This window comes from Macrotis lagotis, chromosome 2 (assembly GCF_037893015.1).
Source record: "Macrotis lagotis isolate mMagLag1 chromosome 2, bilby.v1.9.chrom.fasta, whole genome shotgun sequence".
Classification (NCBI taxonomy): Eukaryota; Metazoa; Chordata; class Mammalia; order Peramelemorphia; family Peramelidae; genus Macrotis; species Macrotis lagotis.
In genome coordinates, this window is record NC_133659.1 from 60,109,766 (window position 1) to 60,130,699 (window position 20,934).

The following is a 20,934-nucleotide window of genomic DNA, read 5'->3' on the forward strand; positions in this document are numbered from 1 at the left end:
AATGAAGGACAAACATTATCATCAACTGCAAAGTGAACTAGAGAGTCCAATGCAAGGAAGCAAATTTGAATTAACAGAGTTTGAGATTTGATGTATAAGATCTGTGACTAGACTATGTCTTTAATCAAAAGAAAGTAGGAGACAGATGATGGAGGGCAGAGGGAGAAGCACAGTATATTAAGAATATAACTTGATCTCATGTATGAAAACTCAAGAAACCCAGGGACTATGGTGGAAAGCATTTGGGTAAATATCAATGGAGGTAATGAGAGTGATAAAAAGTGACCTCAATAACATAAAAGAAAACATAACTAAAAGGCATCAGAACTCAGAGCATTGCAATAACCAAGTTTAACTTCAGAGGACTGATGATCAAACATGTTTTCCTTCCTCTCAGGTGATGACTACATGGAACAAGTCATCTTCTGAGTGACATGATCAAGGTGTTGGGTTCTTTTGCTAAACTAGACTTCTTCATTGCAAAGTTTTCTACTAGGATGAGTTTTTAGAAAATTACAGTAAATTTTAAAAAATGTTTAAAAATATTAATGTTGGGAGAAAGTGGAGGTTTCTATTGATAATGTAATTAGAAAGGAGACAGAGGAAGGACTGGAAAACAGCATAAATTTGTTGTAGAGGCATAATCTAAGACTTTTGGGGGACTTCAAGTATTAGGACAAATGCTATCATTCTTTTGTGTCAAAAGCAGACATGCTAATGATTTTTTCCATTATTTTTCATTTTTAAAATTTTTGATCTTTTTTTATACCTCTTTTATTTCTAATGTGGTGTCTAAGTAAGGTACCCCTATAATGAAAAAGAAAAAAAAAGAAATATAACCACTAGCTACATCAGTATACATAATGATGTTCCACAGCCAGCTCTGCAAAGAATCAAACTAAAATGTTATTAAAGTAGTTGTAATGAATTTATTTTTAGCACAGTTATAGACTTTTGTTCCTTTGATAAGGCAATATTATAAAATTAGTAACATGGAGAAAGAGCAAGACAAATACTGACTTGGGGAAGCTAAATGATGCAGTGAATAGCAAACCAGGACTGGAGTTAGATGGACTCAGACACTTAATAGCTGGGTGACCCCTGTTTGCCTCAGTTTCCTCTTATGTAAAATGATCCAGAGAAGGAAATGACAAACCACTCCAGTATCACTGCCAAGAAAACTCCAGATAGGGTCATGAAGTCAGATGTGAATGAACAACAAAGTTAACAGGAATGATCAGATCAAATGAGCTTTTTTAAGGATAGGGAGACATGTTTTTTTCTCTAGGCATCAGGAAGACCCTGAAGATTAGAAAAATGATGGAGATGATAGTGGGGGGCAATCTGATGGAAAAGGAAATAGAACAAATTGGAATCATAGATACATATTTAGGAGGCTGGTCTTGGTAGGGAGAAGGAAGGGCCCTTTCATCAGAGATGGAAGTGAAGGGGGAAAAGAGAAGGGAAAGACATCCAAATGATATAAGGGGAGAAGAGAGAACTTTCAGAAAATACCCTTGCTTTTTTTTATGAAACATAAAGTAAGGTCTTCAGCTGAAGGGGCAAGGAAAGAAGAATAGCTGTAGTTTCATCATTCTCCTGATCCATTCAGCTGAACAGGAACAGGAGGAAGGACCTAGATGGTGGGAATAATCTAGATTTTGAGTTTAACAAGATGTGATCAGGGACCAAGGGATTTAAGACTAGAGTGTAGTTTAGAGTTGAACTATTTCACCAGGGGCTCAAAAAAGAGAAGACAGGGAAATACAAAGGTAAAAGCACTTTTTTAAGAACAAGGGGTGAATGAATTTTCCTGCCATGGGCAGGATAATGAAATTTTTGGTACACACACACACACACACACACACACACACACACACACACACACACACAGACCTGAAGTCCCTTTATTTTTTCTAAACAATCCTCCTGTGAAAGAGGTGTTAGGGTTAGGGAGAATAAATAGCCTGTTGTTCTAAGAAGATGTATACAATTTCAAATATGCAGTATGAGGCACAAGATAGATTTTCTTTTGTGGCTCAAGTAATTCATTTTATGATGACATATGATATACTGAGGTCAAGAAAACAATCATCCTCATCATCAACTCAAGTATTGGGTACTAAGCTAATTTTTGAGATCTCATTTCCCAATCTTTCTTGTCAGATCCTCCTTTACTGAGATTCAGTTATTTATTCAGGCTCATAGAGCATTCCAGAAGCTGAGTCACAGGATACACCATTTCCTGGCTTTTCCAGTCTGCCTGTAGAGTATATGTAGAGTTCACAGACTTATCTTGTTTAGGTCACTTTTTGAACTACAAACATAAAATTCATATTCAAGCCTAGTTCAAAGCTATATCCAAGTTCAAAGAAACAAGTACATTAGTGATATCTAATTAAAATTATTTAAGTCCTAAGTAAATAGAAATAAGAAGCTAATTAGTGTTATCAATTAATGTATCACTCTGGTGTTGAAAGCTACTGATGGTTGACAAATATTTTGGAATTACCTAAAAATTGTTGATTGATGAGTCTTTCAATTAAAAGAACATTGTTTTAATTCAATCCAAGAATTGAACCATTTGCTTTTTTTTTTCCAGAAGGGAAAAAGCTCAACACCAGACAATATTGCAGAAAGGTAAAAGGTATAGGAAGTAGATTGATTTGGCAACCCCAATGTATACAAGCCTTTATAAACACCAGTATACCTGAAATATATTTTCTATAGTCTTAAACTCTAATAGCAAGTACAGGCTATGTTATTTTATGTGAACATCTAGATTATCATTCAGTGGGTACTTTTGGTTTTGGTTCATTCTTCCAAACAAACAATGACATGTCTATAATATGCAGAGGCACACTCTGCTATATACTGGGGGGACTTATAAAAATAAATAAGACAACTGACTGCACTCGGTATATATGTCAACATGACTTGCTTTAAGCAGACCCCATATATTAAAATCTCCATCTCCTAAAAAATGAGATACTGATTATTCACTTTATAAAAGGATTCATTATAGAATTCCTTGACCAACAAAATTATCTAAAATAGTATCTAGTTTAAAACTAAAAAAGAAAATAATTAGGCCTTATATTTGTCAATACTTCACACTCTACATTTTTTTAATTTATGGAATAAAACAAGCATTTCCATAACATAGTATAATTTTTTTTAAATGGACATGAAACTGAAAAATCTATTAAGTGCATCTTGCTATTCTTTTTAAATATATTATAAAATTATCACACAATTCCCCCCCCATAATGCTGTTTTCTAAATAAATTCATTTGTTCCCAACAAACCTTGGGGTGCACATGGTAGGCATTCTCATTCCTAGTTGTTTCAACTGATAAAAAGCACAGAGAGGCTGTGACTTGCCCTTTGTTACATAGCTAATAAGTTGTTGAATCTGGAAGACATAAAATGAGCAAATGTTTTATTCAACCTTCTGAAACATATAAGAATGTCAAATTCTCATGTTTTATTTGCTATTTTCAAAATTAAAGACTCCTTCCTAGCCCACCCCAAATACAAAAACAGCCAGCCAACCTAGATTTCTTTAATTCTCCTCTTATCTGTCTCCTGCCCTCCCTGACTTCCTTCAAGTCCCAGCTAATAATGCCACCTTCTACAAGTCACTCCTGTGCTCCTTTAATACTAGTATCTTCTCTCTTGATGATCTCCAATTTATCTTGTACATGTTTTGTTTGCACATAGTTCATTGAATGTTATCTTCCCACTAAACACCTTGAGAACAGAGACTGTCTTACTGCCTTTCTGTACTCCCCATGTGTAGTGTCTGGCACCTTTCAGGTTGCTTGAAAAATTAACTCATTAACCAGATACATTAAATATTTCTAAAGAAAAAGGTTTTTTCCTTATGCTTGCTACAGCAGTACGTATGCTAAAATTGGAACAAAACAGAGGTTAGCATGGACCTATGCAACGAAGGCACACAAATTCATGAAAAATGTTTTCCTTTCCTTAGAGAAAGAGTTCAAAGTTCCTTGTCAGGTATCCTAGGCAAGTTTTAGATTGCATGCTCAAAACCCTTTCTAGTTGGCTGGATCCACCAAAGTTTGAGGTCCATCAGTATTGTCTTAAAGAATGTACATCCTTAGGCAGCTAAGTTAGTAGCTTTGTATATATAAGAAAGAATCAAATGTTTTGCTTTCACAAGGGTGAGAAAGGGTAATGCCAGAATCTCACAGATATCTGGGAGGATAACACATTACAAAAACCAGGATGCCTGGTCATTGTGGAAACTCAAGAGATGCCAACCTGTTTACAGGAAGGACAGAGTTAAGACAAAAGGAAAAGGTTAAATAACTTTGGATAGGTTGAATGGGAGTGTGTACTATTGTCCCTTGCCCCTGGAGAAAGAAGCAGCTGTTCTTGCCCATTATACTAATGAGCAAGATGGGGAAAATATATTGGGGGGGCAAATGTATCAATTAGATTTGTGACCCCAGCCTATGATTGGTGTGAAAAGGCAGGAACCAAGCCTTTGAAAGTGCATATAACATCTAGAATTTGGGGGTTTGGGGGCCCCCCTCTCTCTCGAGAGGTGTGCCTTTTTATTAATATATCTTAATAAAAACCATTTTAATCACTCTGGACTAAGTATTCATTTATAGCAATTTGGGGGCTTGTCTGGGATATTACAATGTAAATCTCTTTTCCTGGTTATTTTCCAGGAAGAACACAAGAAAAGAATGCTCGAAAATGGCTTGATTTCAAGCCCACTTTCTTGGTGTTCTTTGCTGGAGAAATATCTCAGAGATTCCTGGGAAGATTGGACTGAAAGATTGGAGCAGAGAGTGATTAAAATGTTTGGGGGTAAGAACCGAGGTAAAAGGGATATCTCCAGGGTTGGTGTGTTGGTGGCCAAAGCTGCCTTGGACTGGCTGAGAAGTCCTCTGAAGAAGAAGGAAGGCCAGAGGATAATAGGGTACCCTGAAGGGAGGAAGGGAGATTTGTGTTCCCTCTCAGGAAGTTCCCCAAAATCCAGGCTGGACACTGGCCGGTAGCCAGGAGCCGGTAGGCAGTAGCTGGTTGTCAGAAGGCAGAAAGAGGGAAGCCGTCTATTGGATCCAATGTGAGTATGGTCCTGCAGGGGGTATGTGTGTTTTTTGTGTATGGTGTTTTGTGTGTGTTTTGTCTTGTATAAGCAGTCTGGGTTAGTTATTTCTGGGTCAGGGGACTCAGCTTAAATTTTAAATTGTGGGGGAGCTGGGAATTGAGCCCAGGAGTTTGGGAAGGTAGAGAGGAGGAGGAAAGAAGATCTGCAGTTCACAATATCTCCCTGGGGGAGATCAGCCCCTCCCTCAATGAGTTGGCAATAGCGCTGGTGGATGGAACTGGAGAGAGAGGAGGGGGAGACTCTTAAAGAGAAAGCTGGGGGGGGGAGTTGAGAAAAGAAGAGGGGATTTGAAGGGTGATTAAGATGGAGAAATTATAGGAGGGATGATTTCTACTTTAACTCTAAAGTTGAGTCTAGCTGGAGGAGTGCCCTACCAACCCATGGGGAGGGGGGAGACAGAAGACTTAGCCTTAAAAGGGAAAGAGACCCTGCACAGGTGTGATGTGTGATTGGGAAAGGAAGAAAATATAAAATCAGGGATTGGAGACATGTTTATTGAAAGGAAATCATGTTTAATGAATTCCTCTGCTCTGGCCATGTGGCCTAAGAGTGATGACTGTTTTTAAAGTTTCTGAACTAGTATTTTGGGAAGTACTCTGAGGATCTTTAAATAGGGTTATTAGTATTATTACATTCTGACAAAATTTGTACAGAATGGAATTAAATAACTTAGATTCTTTGGGATTTTAAACTCTATTGTAACACCTTTGAGTTAAAGGACAGTGGTATTGTGTTACTAAGAGGAAAAATATATAATTATGTTATCAGGGATATTTACTGATTTCTTTTGGGAAAGAGAAATATTGTACCAAATTTTGCATTCTGATTTGTTGTGATGTTAAATTGATATTGATAATATATTGTCAACAATCTCATAAGGCCTTTTGTTGGTAAAGGAGGAAAGTTTGTAATAATTTTGTCTTATCACATGTTTGTGAAAGGGAATATATGTGTGTGTATACATAGACATATATATGTATATATATATATATATATATATATGAAGCTAAAAGTAAAATCTACTTAACATCTGTTATTAGAAAATAAGAAAATGTATTAGCAGTGCCTAGTTTTAAATGGATCATATGTATGAGATTGGATTCTTGGAGAATCTGAGTAAAGCAGTCTGAAAGACAAAAGTGTAAAGATAGTGGGATACTCATTTTGCTCTTGTTCTAAGGGGAATGAGATGTTTAAATAAAAATCTTATGTTTAATGTAAATTTAAACTATATGTTTAATTCTCAAGAAGTCAAGGATGTGGACTTCTCTCTTGGTAACTGCAGATAGCTGATATGGGGGGCTCTGACTGATGACTGAACAGTGTGGTTCCACTGTAAGGTAACTTATTGATAAGTAAGATATCAGTTATATGATTCTTTTGTAAATGCAATTTACAGTACAAGATTTACAATATTTGGTTAACTCTTATGAACATATAAGTTATTTAAATAATGTATTGTTAAAGCCTGGGATTAATATGTGATTGCTTTGAAAGGTGATGAGGGAAATGTCAAAGGCAAATATAAAAAATTGTGACTTCTTTTGAGATAGATCTGTGCATTCATGAATGATGTAATTATGGAAGGATTGTTTGTACAATCTAGTAATTTGTGTTTTTATTGCTGTTTTGTTATATTGGAATTAATAACACATGTTGGAAATGTAAAGTTACCTAAGATGTTCTAATGGTTTTAAAGAATTCTGAAAGTAATAATTTGTATGTTAGGGAGGCAGCTGGGTGGTGCAGTAGATAAGAGCACTGATACTAGAGTCAGGAGGACCTGAGTTCAGGTCCAGCTTTGGATACTTGGCAATTGCCCAGCTGTGTTAACCCCTTTACCTTGCAAAAACAATGATTTGTTTGTTAAGGATGACTAGTAGATGAACAGGTTTATGTATAGAAGTTTCTAGCTATATATGTGAATTGGAAATATTTTATATAGATATAGATATACATATACATATATAACCAATTTTAGAATATATATATATTCTAAAATTGGTTATTTGCTTCGAAGTAAAAGTACCTATGTAATATGAGAAAAGATAAACACAAGAAAGATAATTCAGGGTTATTCTGTGACATTATTTAGCTTAATTGTTATGTGAAAATTTAGGAGATAATAGACAATCTCCTGGCCAAAAGGAGGCATTTATTTGTTGTAAACTGAAACCCAATAGAAGGAAGGGTCTCTAGCCAAGGGGAATCTGATACACCATCTTTATATAGAGTAGATATGACTTCAGACAAAAGGATGACTCTAGTAAGAGGTAGGAGATGAGGCCTGTAGGGCCAATCATAGTTAGAATAACTGGTTTTAGCAAGGACCTAGGAAGGGCACTCAGAGCTTTAGGTAGGGGCTTCATTAATTGCGACCCCATTAAGACTATAATTAGAATTTAGTGAATTGGACTCACTGGAAGTCAATTAGGTAAAACAATTATTTTAGATCATGGGACTTTTAATCAATTTTCTCTTTTTATGTCAGATACCAGAATGGTCAATGAAATCTGGGTTTATATGTTGTTCTTGGGGCCAAGGAAGTCAATGGACTGAAGATGTCAGGTGACAGGGAAGTTCAGTTGAGGGGGCAGTTTTTCAGTATGGCCTGAGGCTGGACCCTTTTGACTTGATTTCCCCAAGTGACATTTGGATAATGGCTCACCTGAAAGAATAAATCTGGTCTAAGACATTTGACTACCCACATGACCTCTGCTCGGACACTACATTTAATACTTATATCTATAAAGGAATTTTCTTTGGATGTCCTAGATCTTTATAGTAAAAGATAAGCAAATCTAATAAAGAAGTTTTAGGTGAATTGGATTTAATAGCCAAATAGTTTAGGTGAACCTCTGACACTTGCTATCAGCTACATGTTAAGACAGGAATTAAGTTTCCTTAGTTTTTGTGTTAGAGGGGACATTTAGGTAAAAAGAACGGGAAATTCTTAGGCTAATTACAGTCTCAAAGGTCTGATTTAGAGAAAGGAATGTAAGTCAGATAAGGATACCAGGAAAAAAGAAAATAGGGGAATATTTTGGGGAAAAATCATTTTGGTTAAGGATGTTTGAGTCATTAGTGTAATGAGAGCAAAAGTGAAGATTCTTTTATTTTTAAACCACAAATTGGATATTCTTATGTAGTAAAACACTTAGGGAAGTTTATATTATGTTAAAGTGAAGTATGTATATCAATATGACAATGAGTAAGGCAACATGTAAGTTGTAATAAGTTCCAAAATCTCATTGTCTTGTGATGAAAACATGTGTTTTGTTCTGAGTAAAATGTTAAGCAGTTTCTTTACCAGAAGACAAGGTCTCAGCAAGTCACCTGAACTGGAGAGAACTTTTTGGAACAGGTTCAGAAGATGCAGAAGGACATCAGCTATCTCCAGGGGAGAAGAGAAGAGATAGGGAAAGACATTGGCATAGGATTCTGGTACAATTCATCTCCACCATCTCTCACCTATGTGTACCTTGTTTAGTCAGGGGATCTGTATCTATAACTTCCCCTATATTCTGTAAGTGGGACACCCCTACTTAGGCCCCTCTCCTTATGGGAAGGAGGAGAGGCAGGGTGAAGATGTTCTCCACTGAGAGAAAAGGAGGGAGATTATTGAATGGCATGATTATATCCTATATGAGTCTGTATATCCTATCTAGGGGGAGTCCTATCTCTGACTTAGACAACAGGATATTAGTAATGGTGGGAGGAGAATCTAGCTGACAGAAGTCAATGCCTACTCTTTTGGTGTGACTGACTGTGGTGGTCCACAGCAGTTTGGGAATTGACCTTGGGTGCTAATGCCCCTGAGTCTGGCCTAGATTCTCAGTTCTTGGTCAAAGGTACACTATGACACAGGATTCTGATCCAGGAGAGAAACATCAGTAGCATATGACTGAGTCAGTTCAGGGTGACTATTGTTTATAGCAGTCTGGCCAGGATATTTTCCTGGGGAGTAACAAATGGCTATGGATTTAAGTCCAGAAGCAGGGTAAACATACTCTGAACTGTATAACTGATGTAATGATGGTACTTGGATCCCTTATCAGTTATGATAACCACGGCATATACCCATCTGCCAAGAGTTGGTTAGAGAGTTGTTACCTAGCAGGATGGGAGTTAGGGCTATGGAAGCTTAATTTACATCCTGATTAGATTCTAACCATTACCATTTATATAGCTAGGGCCTTGAACTTGCCAGCTGGCTAAGCCATGCAAACAAGAGAATTGTTCAACAGAGTTGTATTAGACTATCTGTTGATTGGAAGAGGAGTCTGTGGTAAATTGAATCTATCAAGTGTCTGCCTAAAGATAGATGACAATAGGCAAGTAGTAAAGAAATAAGCAGGGACATCAGAAAGTTGACATGTACTCTGGCACAAACCAGGTCCATGTCTATGATAATGAGGAAGTAAGATCTTGATAGAAAAAGTCAGTAGTCACGTCAATAAGGATTATGATTTTAAGGAGGAATTATTAGGAAAGTATAGAAAGCAAAATTGATAAAAAGAAAAAAAAGGGGGGGGGAATTGTAAGAAAGAATCAAGTGTTTTGCTTTCACAAGGGTGAGAAAGGGCATTGCCAGAATCTCACAGATGTCTGTGAGGATAATACATTACAAAACTCAGGATGCCTGGTCCTTGTGGCAACTCAAGAGATGCCAGCTTATTTACAGGAAGGACAGAGTTAAGACAAAAGGAAAAGGTCAAATAACTTTGCGTAGGTTGAATGGGAGTCTGTACTATTGTCCCTGGAGAAGGAAGTAGCTATACTTGCACATTAGTAAAATGAGCAAGGTGGGGAAACATATAGGGAGGGAGCACGAATGTATCAATTAGATTTGTGACCCCAGCCTATGATTGGCATGAAGGGGCAGGAACCAAGTCTTTGAAAGTGCCTATAACATCTAGCATTTGGGGGTTTCGGGGTCCCTCCTCCCCTTGGGAGAGGTATGCCTTTTTATTAAGATATCTTAATAAAAACCATTTTAATCACTCTGGACTAAGTATTCATGAGCCATTTATAACAGTATATATTTTTCAGAAACTCTATACAAGAAAATAGAAGTTATCCTTCAAAACTCAAAACATCAGAGAAGTTGTAAGAAAGGGAAAAGTTGGGAAAAAGGTAATGAGAATTGAGAGAAAACAACTGGATAGCTACATAAAAGAATGGGACAGAACAATGGAATAAATAGCAATCAAAAATCACTTCTACCCAAGTCCTACAAAACTCATGTTTTATAGTCTTAATGAGGGACATGATCTTGGACTAACTATATTTAAGGTCCTGATAAAGAAAATGAAATGTTTCAAGATTTTTTCAAGTTCTAGCCTGGATTTTTGCCTGTTGGACCCACATAAAATTACATATAGGCATCTTTTTGGAAGTTACACGTCCACCAGCTTCGGGGGGGGGGGTCTCCCAGAATGAGGTAGAGAAGATTAGAACCCATCATCTCTTCTCATCACTGATTTCCAATTAATAGGATATATCCAAGAACTATTTCCGTATTACTTCTATTGGTAATGACCAAATAAAGAAGAAAACAGTGCTTTTTCTTCAGAGCTCAACTTCAAACTATTTTAAGATCTACTTTACATTCCATTATGTTACATTTCATAGACTCAAATTCAAAAGGAGTTAGTGTGAATTCCAAAACAGTTTATCATCCTTTCTTAGGTAAAGCTTTTGGGTTGTTTTCCCCTTTAGTAGACTTTTTTGATGGCTAAGTATTTTGGTGAAGTTGGAAATATCCAGAAAATAAAGCAGTTGTGATGGTCCTCTATTAAAAAAAAGATCTAGCTTTTAAGTTCCAACTTTGACATGTACTAGTTTGTTCATCCTTCATTTTCGAAGCAGACCAATGACTTTAACCCATGACTTTTGAGTGAATTGAAGTGAGGCAGTTTCTCAAAAAGCAGCCTTATTCTCTTCTAGAGTGATGGCTATCCATTGGCAAGACGAAAGTCAGAATGACTGCCTATGACCTAGGAGGTAGTGGACTGATTATGTGCGTGTCATTTAAGCTGAGCAAGAGTCTTAACAAAGAAAAGGTACTTAATATGTGTTTGAACTGAATTGTAGAAGTAACACCTGAACTCTATCCCTTATTTATAAATAGGAAATGATTCAAGGAATACTTGCTAAATGACTATTTTGCAAGGCACTTTGCTAGATAATAAACAAAATGGGTCTCTGCCCTCAAAGTTTCCATGAGGTGATAGACTGGACAGAATATACACACACAAAAGGAAAGTAAATTGAGGAGGGAAGAGTACTAAAACATTAGATGATCCCGGAAAGATCAACAGGGGACTCAAGAGACCTCCTGAGACTCAAGAATCTTACAGGAATTTTTTTTTTGGTAAAAAACACTGGAATAGGGGCGGCTAGGTGGCGTAGTGGATAAAGCACCAGCCCTGGAGTCACGAGTACCTGGGTTCAAATCCGGTCTCAGACACTTAATAATTACCTAGCTGTGTGGCCTTGGGCAAGCCACTTAACCCCATTGCCTAGCAAAAAACTAAAAAAAAAAAAAAAAAGACGCTGGAATGGTAAAAACATTCCAGGCACATGAGTCAATCTAAGAGGAGGGCAGATTGGGATATTTGAGTCTGGCTAACAGCTCGGCAGTCCTGTTAGACTAGAACTACAAGCATACAGAGTGATATGAAAGAATTGGGGAGGAAGGAAGTAGGTCCCAGGTCTTAGACTCTGGCTCAGGAGTTTGTATTTCAGCCTTAAGGTTGGCCTATGCCTTATGAACTTTGATAACCATCTACTACCTTTTCCCCATTCTAAATCATTCCATTGTCTTTGAAGCAAGTCTAGTTATTTTAGCATCCTAACCTTTCAATACTTTACCCCAAACTTCTGAAAAACGAGATGGTCGGACTAGCTGATCTGTAAAGCCCTTTCGGCTCTAATTTCCAATTTTAGCATAAAACACTTTTACCTACTCAAAAACTGTAGTCTATAGTACCCTCTGGTGGCCAATCAGAATGTACTGCTTTAGGTTTTAAGGCTCTTCGAATTTAATTCAAAGAAAAGCAAGCCCTGTTGGCTCACTTTACTTTTATAGGAAAAATGAGAACTTAACTGAGTTACAAAGGGCTTTTTATATGGTAGAAAGGGAAGACTGGAATAGAGGTTTCCAAGGCAAAGCTAACAATAAATGAAAAGGAGAAGCAGGCTGGTCATCTTCATCCTAATTTGTATCATAAGGTTCCATTACAACATACTGGACTCTGGCTTTCCATAAATTTCAGGATATGATTAGCTTTTTGGCAACAGGGAAGAAAAGCATCCTGCACTTAAATCAAAAGATGATCAGCCAAGTTGTGAAGAGTAGTTTATCTTGTCTGGCTATAACAGCCAGGCTCAAATGAAAGTAAAAATGAAAAGGATTGAAAACAGCCCCAAAGAAAGCAAAAATCATACATGACAATAATTCAAACTTTTCGTTAAAGAATAAATTTTAATTATTAGTACTTTGAGAGACCGACGTCATAATGAAATTAAACAGAAAACATTTTTAAGCATTATTTGAGCATGTGATGGATTAATATAAATCAGTTTTATGGTTTTCAGATAAATTCATTTTTTGCTGCAGTTTTTGAATTTAGCATTTATCATTTCAACATATAATACTTCAAAAGGAGTTCTAGAAAATCTACTGAAATTATTTCTGCACTTAGTAAATGAGTAGTTTTCTTTTCTTTATAACATTATAAGAAAGATAGCTGGTAGGCTTCTAAAAACCCATTTCATTTGAAGAGTCTCAAAATCCTTTCAGATTGTATTTCCCTGAGTTACATAAGTTCACTGGAACCTCAAGAGCAATCAATTTGTAGTACAAATATTTGTTGAATGGTTACTATTCATTGCAAGACAGAATTCAGGGTAAGGCAAATCTGTAACAGGACCTGATCTTTTGATGTTTATAAGGTTTCATTCTATTTCTTTCCCTTGATGATGATTTAGACAACTAGTAATAAAGCATTTTTTCAAATGAATCAATAACACAGCTATGAAGGGAACCTGAGAAATACTGTGTCAATATTGCTACTGTTTACATATACCTTCAAATGAATTGTCAGAAAATGACTATTGGAGATTTAGAAAATAATGTTTTAGTCTATGATATTTAGGATGAAATAAAAAGAAATAACTAATTGCATACAATTCAACTAGGGGAATATGAACTGGACCTCTGATTTCATTGTTTTAGGAACTTCCAGACAAGGAAATTTCTTCTACCAATTCTACCAGATTGGCACGTTCTCTGCAGCTTACAGTTGTATGAGAGTTGCCTAATTGAAAAATAAAATTACTCATGTCCAAGGTCCTATGGACAGTATGTCCATCTCAGGGGTGAGCTCTGAAGCCAACTCTTCCTGGCCTCTGCACCATATTATCCCTCATACCAATCAAGATAATAGCTCTTCAGGTTTTTCAAAAATATTCAAATTTATTTTTATAATCATTATAAATGTTTCCCATTACATTTTATTTGAGGAAAAAAATTTCCTTTTCTTTATCTACTCACTCTTCCCTTCTTATAGCTTCTTTTAACAGAGTTTGAAAAGACCAACTAAAGAAGCCTAAATGAAAGGATATAAGTCACAGTTAAAGGACATTGTAGAATGGGTAAAATCATATCTGATACAGCATCTGAAAACATGGACTAATCTCATTAATAAGGATCTCAATATTTACCCACAAATTTCCTCACCTTCCATTTAATAGATAAAACATCTATTTTTTTAAGGGGGGGGAGGAAACTTAAGGAAGAAATAAAATGGGTAAAATCAAACAGGAAAAATTTCATGTCTACTTGATTCTATATTATTGTCACAACTGCTTTGTTCCTGCAACTCTCCCCACCCCCCATCACCATAATAAACTGATTAGCTGTATGAAGCTCCATTTGAGTTTAAATAAATAGTTTTTCTCTTTGAAAAGATTCAGGCACCTTTGGCATATGAGCAAATTGAACTCTTTTCAGCCTGTGCAGAGGCTTCAGTTAAGTAGTGAATAGTTGGTATGGTGAGCAAAGAGATTTCCAGGAACAAATGATATAAGCTAAAACAGTTTTCAATCTCAAAGGCCGATTCAATGTGCAACTTTTGTTCCTGGGAAAACTAAAGGAAAACTAAATGAATACTCAGAGGAACCAAGATTCCTTAATGATATATTTCTTTAAAAAAAATTCAAAATGTCAAAAAATTCTTAAATCTAAATTTCTCCCAGCAAATCTTTGATTTAAATATTAAGCATATGCAAATAAGCTTTTTTTTTTTACCAAAACTATTCAAGAGAAAAACTTTAAGCAGTTTTTCTATGTATCCCAAACAAAGTGAGTCAAGTATCTTGATGGAATTACAGAACTGACCATATTCCTCGTTACCTAGGAAAGGGAAAAACAGATTTTTTTATTAAACTGAGTTTACATCTACAAATATTTTAAAATCATTTATTCTAGTGCAAAAACAGGAATCCTTCAACTCAAAGGAAGAATTAGATCTCAACTTAAGTTCATCTAGTCTATACAGTAATATTACTTTAGTTGTTATTAGTTCAAAAGATAATTTCCCACCTTGTGACCTGTTCTAATAACTTTGGTTCAAAGCAACTCCTTTCAAAGTTAGGTGGGAACAATGGCTACAGACTATTAATGATCATTTTGAATGGCAATGAATAGTTGATAATCAAGAAACAGAACACAATAGTTTATTAAACTACCAATAAAAACTCACATTTAGTAACAATGAAGCAGGTATTATTCCCAATTCACAGATAAGGAATTATAGATAAGTGGGAGAGCTGGGACCCCAAATTACCCAAAAATATCCCAAATTCTTCTAAATTCAATTTTTCCCCCCCATTCTACCATGCCCCTCGAAGTCCAGGGCTTTCTCCAGGTATTTTCTCATTTACTCACTTTAACCAACAATATTATAATTGAAATATTTTAAATTATTCAATAAATTATTATTTTGTTTTAATTTTTAAATGAAACCTTTTGTTTCTTCCAGTTCCTCTAAGAATTCTTACTTATGTGACCCTTAATTTATTTTCTCTGAGGGAGAGCTACCTGCAATAATAGAATCTTTATCCCTGTTCTAGGGTATTGTGACTCATTGCTCTAGGAAATGAGGTCTGGTAAGCAAAATTTGCTCATTTTGACTAGTAATAATAAAAAAAAAATCATGGTGTTTCTTCCATGTTTGAGGAATCTGCCTTGGGATTTTAGTATTTACATTTCTCTATGATATGAAAGAAAAGATATTAATCAATAAAAATCAGAATGCTAATAAATAAATTGATGGAGTCTTAATTCTTCACTCTCTCATACCCCCATTGCCACAGTTCCCAAGGTCTGTTGCTTCTAACTTTGCATTATCTCTTTCTATTTATCCATTCTCTCCTCTGACTCTGCCATTGCCTCATGAAGGCCCTTCATCACTTTAACTTGGAATCCTGCAAGGCCCCAAGACTCATGTCTCTGCCTCAAGTCTTGCTCCACTGTAGTCCATTCTCCACTTAGCTGCTAAACTGACCTTTCTAAAGCATTTAAAATGGCCATATTCAATAACTTTATCTTTACTGACACCTCCAGGTTCAAATATAAAATCTTGCTTATTTGACCTAATCCTTCATAATGCAGCCTAACCTTAACTTTCTAGTATTCTTATACCTTACTCCTCTGTGTTATCTGCTGGCTCCAGATCTCCTTGCAGTTCCTCAAATAGGATATTCCATGGCCCAATTCTGCCATTTCCCTGAACATCTCTCATGCCAAGAATATGCTCCCTTCTCAGTCTCATCTCTGGCTAAAATTCTCCCAAATGTTAGTGCCTTTTATAGACTACCACATATTATCAGAAAGAAGGCAGGTACTTACTAAGGTTTAGCTTTATAATATTCTTCAGGTGTAACTACTTTGGCTCCACCAAAGTAGTCTATAACCCAGATGTTGGATATAGCCAATTTAGCAAAGAACCAGTTATGATCTGAAGGCCATGATTCCATTTCAGGGTGACGACTGAATAATGACTTTTTTGCAAAGGTCATTTCTTCTGTATCATTCACCTAAAAATTACCAAAGAAGAATGTAGTTTTTTTCTCCATTGGAAATAAAAATCCTTACAGCTTTAATACTTTAATACCTAATCTAATAGGAATATGTGATTCCAAAAACTTACAGTGATTAAATTATAAATCTTGATTTTGAAATCAGGGGAGTAGGAAGAAGGGAAATTTTAAAATGACAACCCAGTTTTTAAAATACTAAAGTAATTTGTGGGTCATTATAATAGATATAAAGAAGTGGGAAAATATTATTAGAAATGATTATCTTCCTGGAGAACAGATGGATCGAACAACATTTAGGATATCTAATTTCCCTTTGCTGTTTTTGCCATTTTCTCCTTTTCAGCAATGATATACCCAAGTGACTCTACCAATTGCTCTTCAAATAAAGCCCCAAGCAAACAAAACTTTAAGTGGTACAAAAAAAAAGTTTGTCCAGTAATAATTTTAAGATCCACCCTGGTGACATTTTACAGTTTCTTCCTCATTTTATCTCTCCATTTCCCTCCTAACCATTCATTCACTATTTTTCAAATTCAATCCCAGGGATGCTGCACCTATGTTGTGTCTCTGACCTAAGACTAGGATACTTTTCCAGTACTATCTACAACTTTAATCACAAATCAATATAATTAAGTTCATCAAGCTCTTCTCTTTACTTCATTAAAAAAAAAGATCAAATTACTTTAAGTCTATGTTTCTTATTATAGAATGATAATGACTTACCTTAGTGACTGATCCTGACAGCATTACATGAGCACAAAGGGGACTCTGAGGATCAAATCCTTGTGTCTTGCAATAATCAGTCTGAGCTAAAGTCACTGTCAAAGTGGCATTTGGATTCACCTGCAGAATGACAATGAAGACTGAAGTCTTTCTGTTAAATGATATCTGGAGAGGGTATAAATTTCACAGATACCAGGTAACTCCCAATACTATCATACATTTTCAACAGCCACTTCCATTCACTTCCTTGCTTCAAATAATCAACCTTATAGAGAGCATCTTCTACTCTTAATAGATAGCTTCTTCAGCCTATAGTCAGTGATCTCTGGTGCTACAAGACTGGAGAACAAATAATATCCCATTTTTCAAAAGCAGAAAAATGGATAGATTCTAAGGAGCAATTATCAAGACCAGGTCATGCCAGGCTAAACTCATTTTCTTTTTTGACAAAGTATCTATCTATCCCTGTGGATCATGGGAATGCTATGGATTTAGTATTACATAGATTTCAGTATGAGCTGAAAAGATATGGGCTGAATGATAGCTTAAGTAGGTGGATTTGGTAATGAATAAACAGCTGTACCCAAACAGTCATTATTAATTTGAAGAGAGACATCTATGGAACAGGAATCTATCATTCATTCTGTGCTTTTCAAAATTTTTATTAATTATTTGAGTGAAGTCACAAATGATATGCTATTAAACTTTCAGAATACACAAAGTTAAGAGGGTTGAATGCCAGAATCTGGCTCCAAAAGGGACCTGATATGCTAGTATAATGGGCCAAAGAATAAGTTGAAATGTAATGACAAATAAATGAAAGTTTGAAACACAGGTTCACAAATGTTAACTTACATTTATTTATCATTACACAACACAGCAGTACTGTGAAAAAGTTCTAGGGTTTTAGTTTGACTCCAAACTCATTCTGCTTAACATGACAAGCAAGCCCATACTTCTACTACATTAAGAAAACACCAGGGTCCAGAATGAGGGAACTGATAATTAATGGTTGGAGGGGTTCACAGAGGGACCTCAGAGGTCATTTCATCAAACCTTCTCATTTTATAGGTGAAATAACTTGACTACAGTTATGCAGCTTACAAAGAACAAAATCAGCATTCAAACCCAAATCCTTGTCTTGGAAGCTTAAAACTAGACTATTACACCAAATTGCTTCACCATCATAAAAGCAGCTTGTAGGAGCCACAGTGCCCAGGAGTGCCAGGCCAGAGACTTGGCCTCAGACACTGACCAACTGGATGATCTCACTGCTCAGGGCTAGTGGTGTCAAATTCAAATAGAAACTGCCTCATTTTGACTTAAAAAACAACCCACAAATATAACCCTATGTTGCTGTGTTTCCATTTATTGTGTTAAACATTTTCCACAGGGCATTTTCCCCTGGTGGGCAGGGATGTCTCTGCTCAAGTCACTCTCCCAAGAGTTCCTGAGCTCTGTGAGTGGAAGAACTTTCCTCATCAAGCAATCCCAGGTTAAAATTCAAATTCTCCAGCTTTTAGCCCAAGTAACCCTGTACATATCAACTAAGTTCCCAGGGCTTCAATTTCCACAAGTATAAACTGAGGGGGTTGAGCTAAATTATCTCTAAAGTTTTCCTTTTCACTCTAAATCCTTTGATCCTATGAATGACATTCCATCTGTTAAATTGAATAAGCTTCTATTTCATATAAAAGTAGCTAGACAGGGTCACATAAGAAATAAGATTGTACAATTTACATATACTTGAAAAACTCTAGTCTTGCTGAAATCTGAAATAAACATCATGAAGGAGTAATATTAGAAATAAAGACATTGTCCTGACTAATAAACTTTTACTGTTTATGAACCTAATGAGCTTAATTCTAGTCTTTAATCAATTCACAAACGTTAATTAAGAGTTTCCTTGCTGTGCCAGGAGCATGTGTTGAGGATACAAAGAAAAGCACAGTCCAAATCCTTAAGGATCTTATATCTTCAGCCATCACTCTCTCTCTCTCTTTGTATGAGGTTATAAAGTGATATGAAACTCAGTGTGGGGAGGAAGTTGTTCTAACATTCATCAAGTCCAAAGTGCCTGAATCATCCTGTGTTGGGGATAGGCTGGGCTAGCAGAACCTGTCACGTGATTTTAAAGTAGCAGAAAGTGCTGCTTTCTGCTTTCAGCTCCAAGATAAGATTCTAACTTCTGAGACTAAATGCTAAGGGAGTAGAATCCACAGCTAGCATCTGTGGGACATGAGGCTGGTAAAATGTGCTACTGATAGATAAAAACAAGCCACAGTTTGGGCCTCAGACTCTGCTGGCTGCCGCACATATATTTGCCAGTCTTTTTTCTTCTCAGAGACCCAGTCTTGCTACTTTTATATGAAATAGAAGCTTACTGAATTTAACGGATAGAATATTATTCATAGGATCAAAGGATTTAGAGTGGAGAAAGAATGGTGGAGATAATTTAGCTCAACCCACTCATTTTGTAGAAGTCTGGGCTGCCTCGTAGACTCCCGGATGTATTTAACTGGGACTGGCCACAGTTTACCGCCCCCCGCCCCAGCACCCACCTTGAAAGATCTCCCACCCAAGCCACTCCAACAGGGCCCGGGGTCCTAACGACGACAAAGGCCACAAGGGAGGGATGGTGCAATGCACTGGTGGATCAAACAAAAAACGAACTGTTGAGGCCAGTTTTGATTCCCCTCCTCCCCCTCACCTTAACCACACACACATACATATACACACACAAACACGTATACACAGACACATACATACACACATATACATACACACACACATACATACATACACACAAGCTCTCAAGTTATAAAGGATGGGAAACTTCAAGCTTCAACCCCAGGCAGATGTCAGTGGTTGATGCCGATCGATTACAAACTCATCATCCTCATCCTCCTCCTCCTCCTCCTCAGGAGGATGAAGGGTCAGGCAGCTGTCAGAGGGAGAAAAGCTTCAACAAGAGCACTGAGGAACCGGATCTTCAGGTGTGTGTGGATCGGGTGTTTTACGTAGCAGCATTTTTGGGGGGGGACGTTCCCGGCCTCAGTTTCCTCCGCTGTAAAGTGGGCCCCCGAGCCCCCCAGGCCAGGTGGGGGCGGGGCCGGCCGCGCCTCACCTGCAGGTCCCCCACCGACATCTGGAGCGGGCTGAGGTAGAAGTAGGGCACGCCGCTGCTCGCGCCCTCCGGCCCGTCGCTGAGGGAGAAGACGTTGGCGAAGGGCCGTCCGCGCACGGCGGGCACCGAGGAGATGGTGCCCAGCGCGCCCCAGGTGACGGCGTGGACCGTGAAGCGCGCCACGCGCGCCGGCTCCTCGCGGGGGGGCAGCCGGGGCGCGGGCGGGGTGGCGGGCCGGGCCGGCGCGGCCAGGAGCAGCAGCAGCAGCGGCAGCGGCGTCCGGGGCCCCATGGTCCAGGTCCGGCGGGTCCAGCGGGCGCGGGAGTCCCGGCCGGACCCGGGGCCGCCGCCCAGCCCCGCCCCCCGCCCGGGCCAATCGGGGCCGAGCCTGGGAGAGGGCGGGCTCTGCGGGGCGCGTGACCCCGCGTTTGCGCTCCTCCGGCGGGCGGGGCTGGGGCTGGGCGGGGGTCGGCTGCCCCCCGGGAGAACGCCACCCGGGAGAGCCTTTCTGCGTGTGGCCAGCGCCTAGCCCCGGGAGGCAGCAGGCGCCCGGTGCACGCTCCCGTGCCTGTCCGGTGTCCTGGCAGGCGTCCAGCCGCTGCGCGGCCACGGGAGGCAAAAGCTATTTTTTACTTCTGGGGGGATGAATTTAAGGATTTAAGAATACATTTAAAATAGTTACGTTTTTAAAACGATGCACCCAATGCAAAGTGGGACATTTTTGCTACAGGACAGATTTGCTGGGTTTTCATTTTTTACAATTAGAAACTAACAACTTCCTCTTTTAGCTCAAATGCCATTGGAAGTGCTTTCACACCAGGAAGTC

At 37.9% G+C, this 20,934-nt stretch overlaps 1 protein-coding gene across 2 annotated transcripts; it reads right to left on the bottom strand.

Annotated features, from left to right (window-relative positions):
* Positions 1-14,342: 14,342 nt before the first annotated feature.
* Positions 14,343-20,414, bottom strand: CREG1 (cellular repressor of E1A stimulated genes 1). Of its 2 annotated transcripts, XM_074221911.1 has the most exons (4): positions 20,109-20,414; positions 16,982-17,101; positions 16,068-16,255; positions 14,343-14,570 (listed from the first exon to the last, which is right to left on the bottom strand). In XM_074221911.1, coding segments are annotated over exons 1-4 (600 nt in total). In that variant the 5' UTR covers positions 20,400-20,414; the 3' UTR covers positions 14,343-14,569. The 2 variants fall into 2 exon arrangements, with proteins under 2 accessions (XP_074078012.1, XP_074078013.1); XM_074221912.1 differs by lacking the exon at positions 14,343-14,570 and having other exon boundaries at positions 16,067-16,255.
* Positions 20,415-20,934: the final 520 nt, after the last annotated feature.

What these genes read in the sequence shown, in the direction of transcription:
- CREG1 (XM_074221911.1), bottom strand. Translation starts at nt 20,399, where the DNA reads ATGGGGCCCCGGACGCCGCTGCCGCTGCTGCTGCTGCTCCTGGCCGCG. An exon ending in TGTCGGTGGGGGACCTGCAG is followed by an intron (nt 17,102 to 20,108) that starts GTGAGGCGCGGC and finishes GTCATTCTGCAG; the next exon opens with GTGAATCCAAATGCCACTTT. An exon ending in TGTCAGGATCAGTCACTAAG is followed by an intron (nt 16,256 to 16,981) that starts GTAAGTCATTAT and finishes GGTAATTTTTAG; the next exon opens with GTGAATGATACAGAAGAAAT.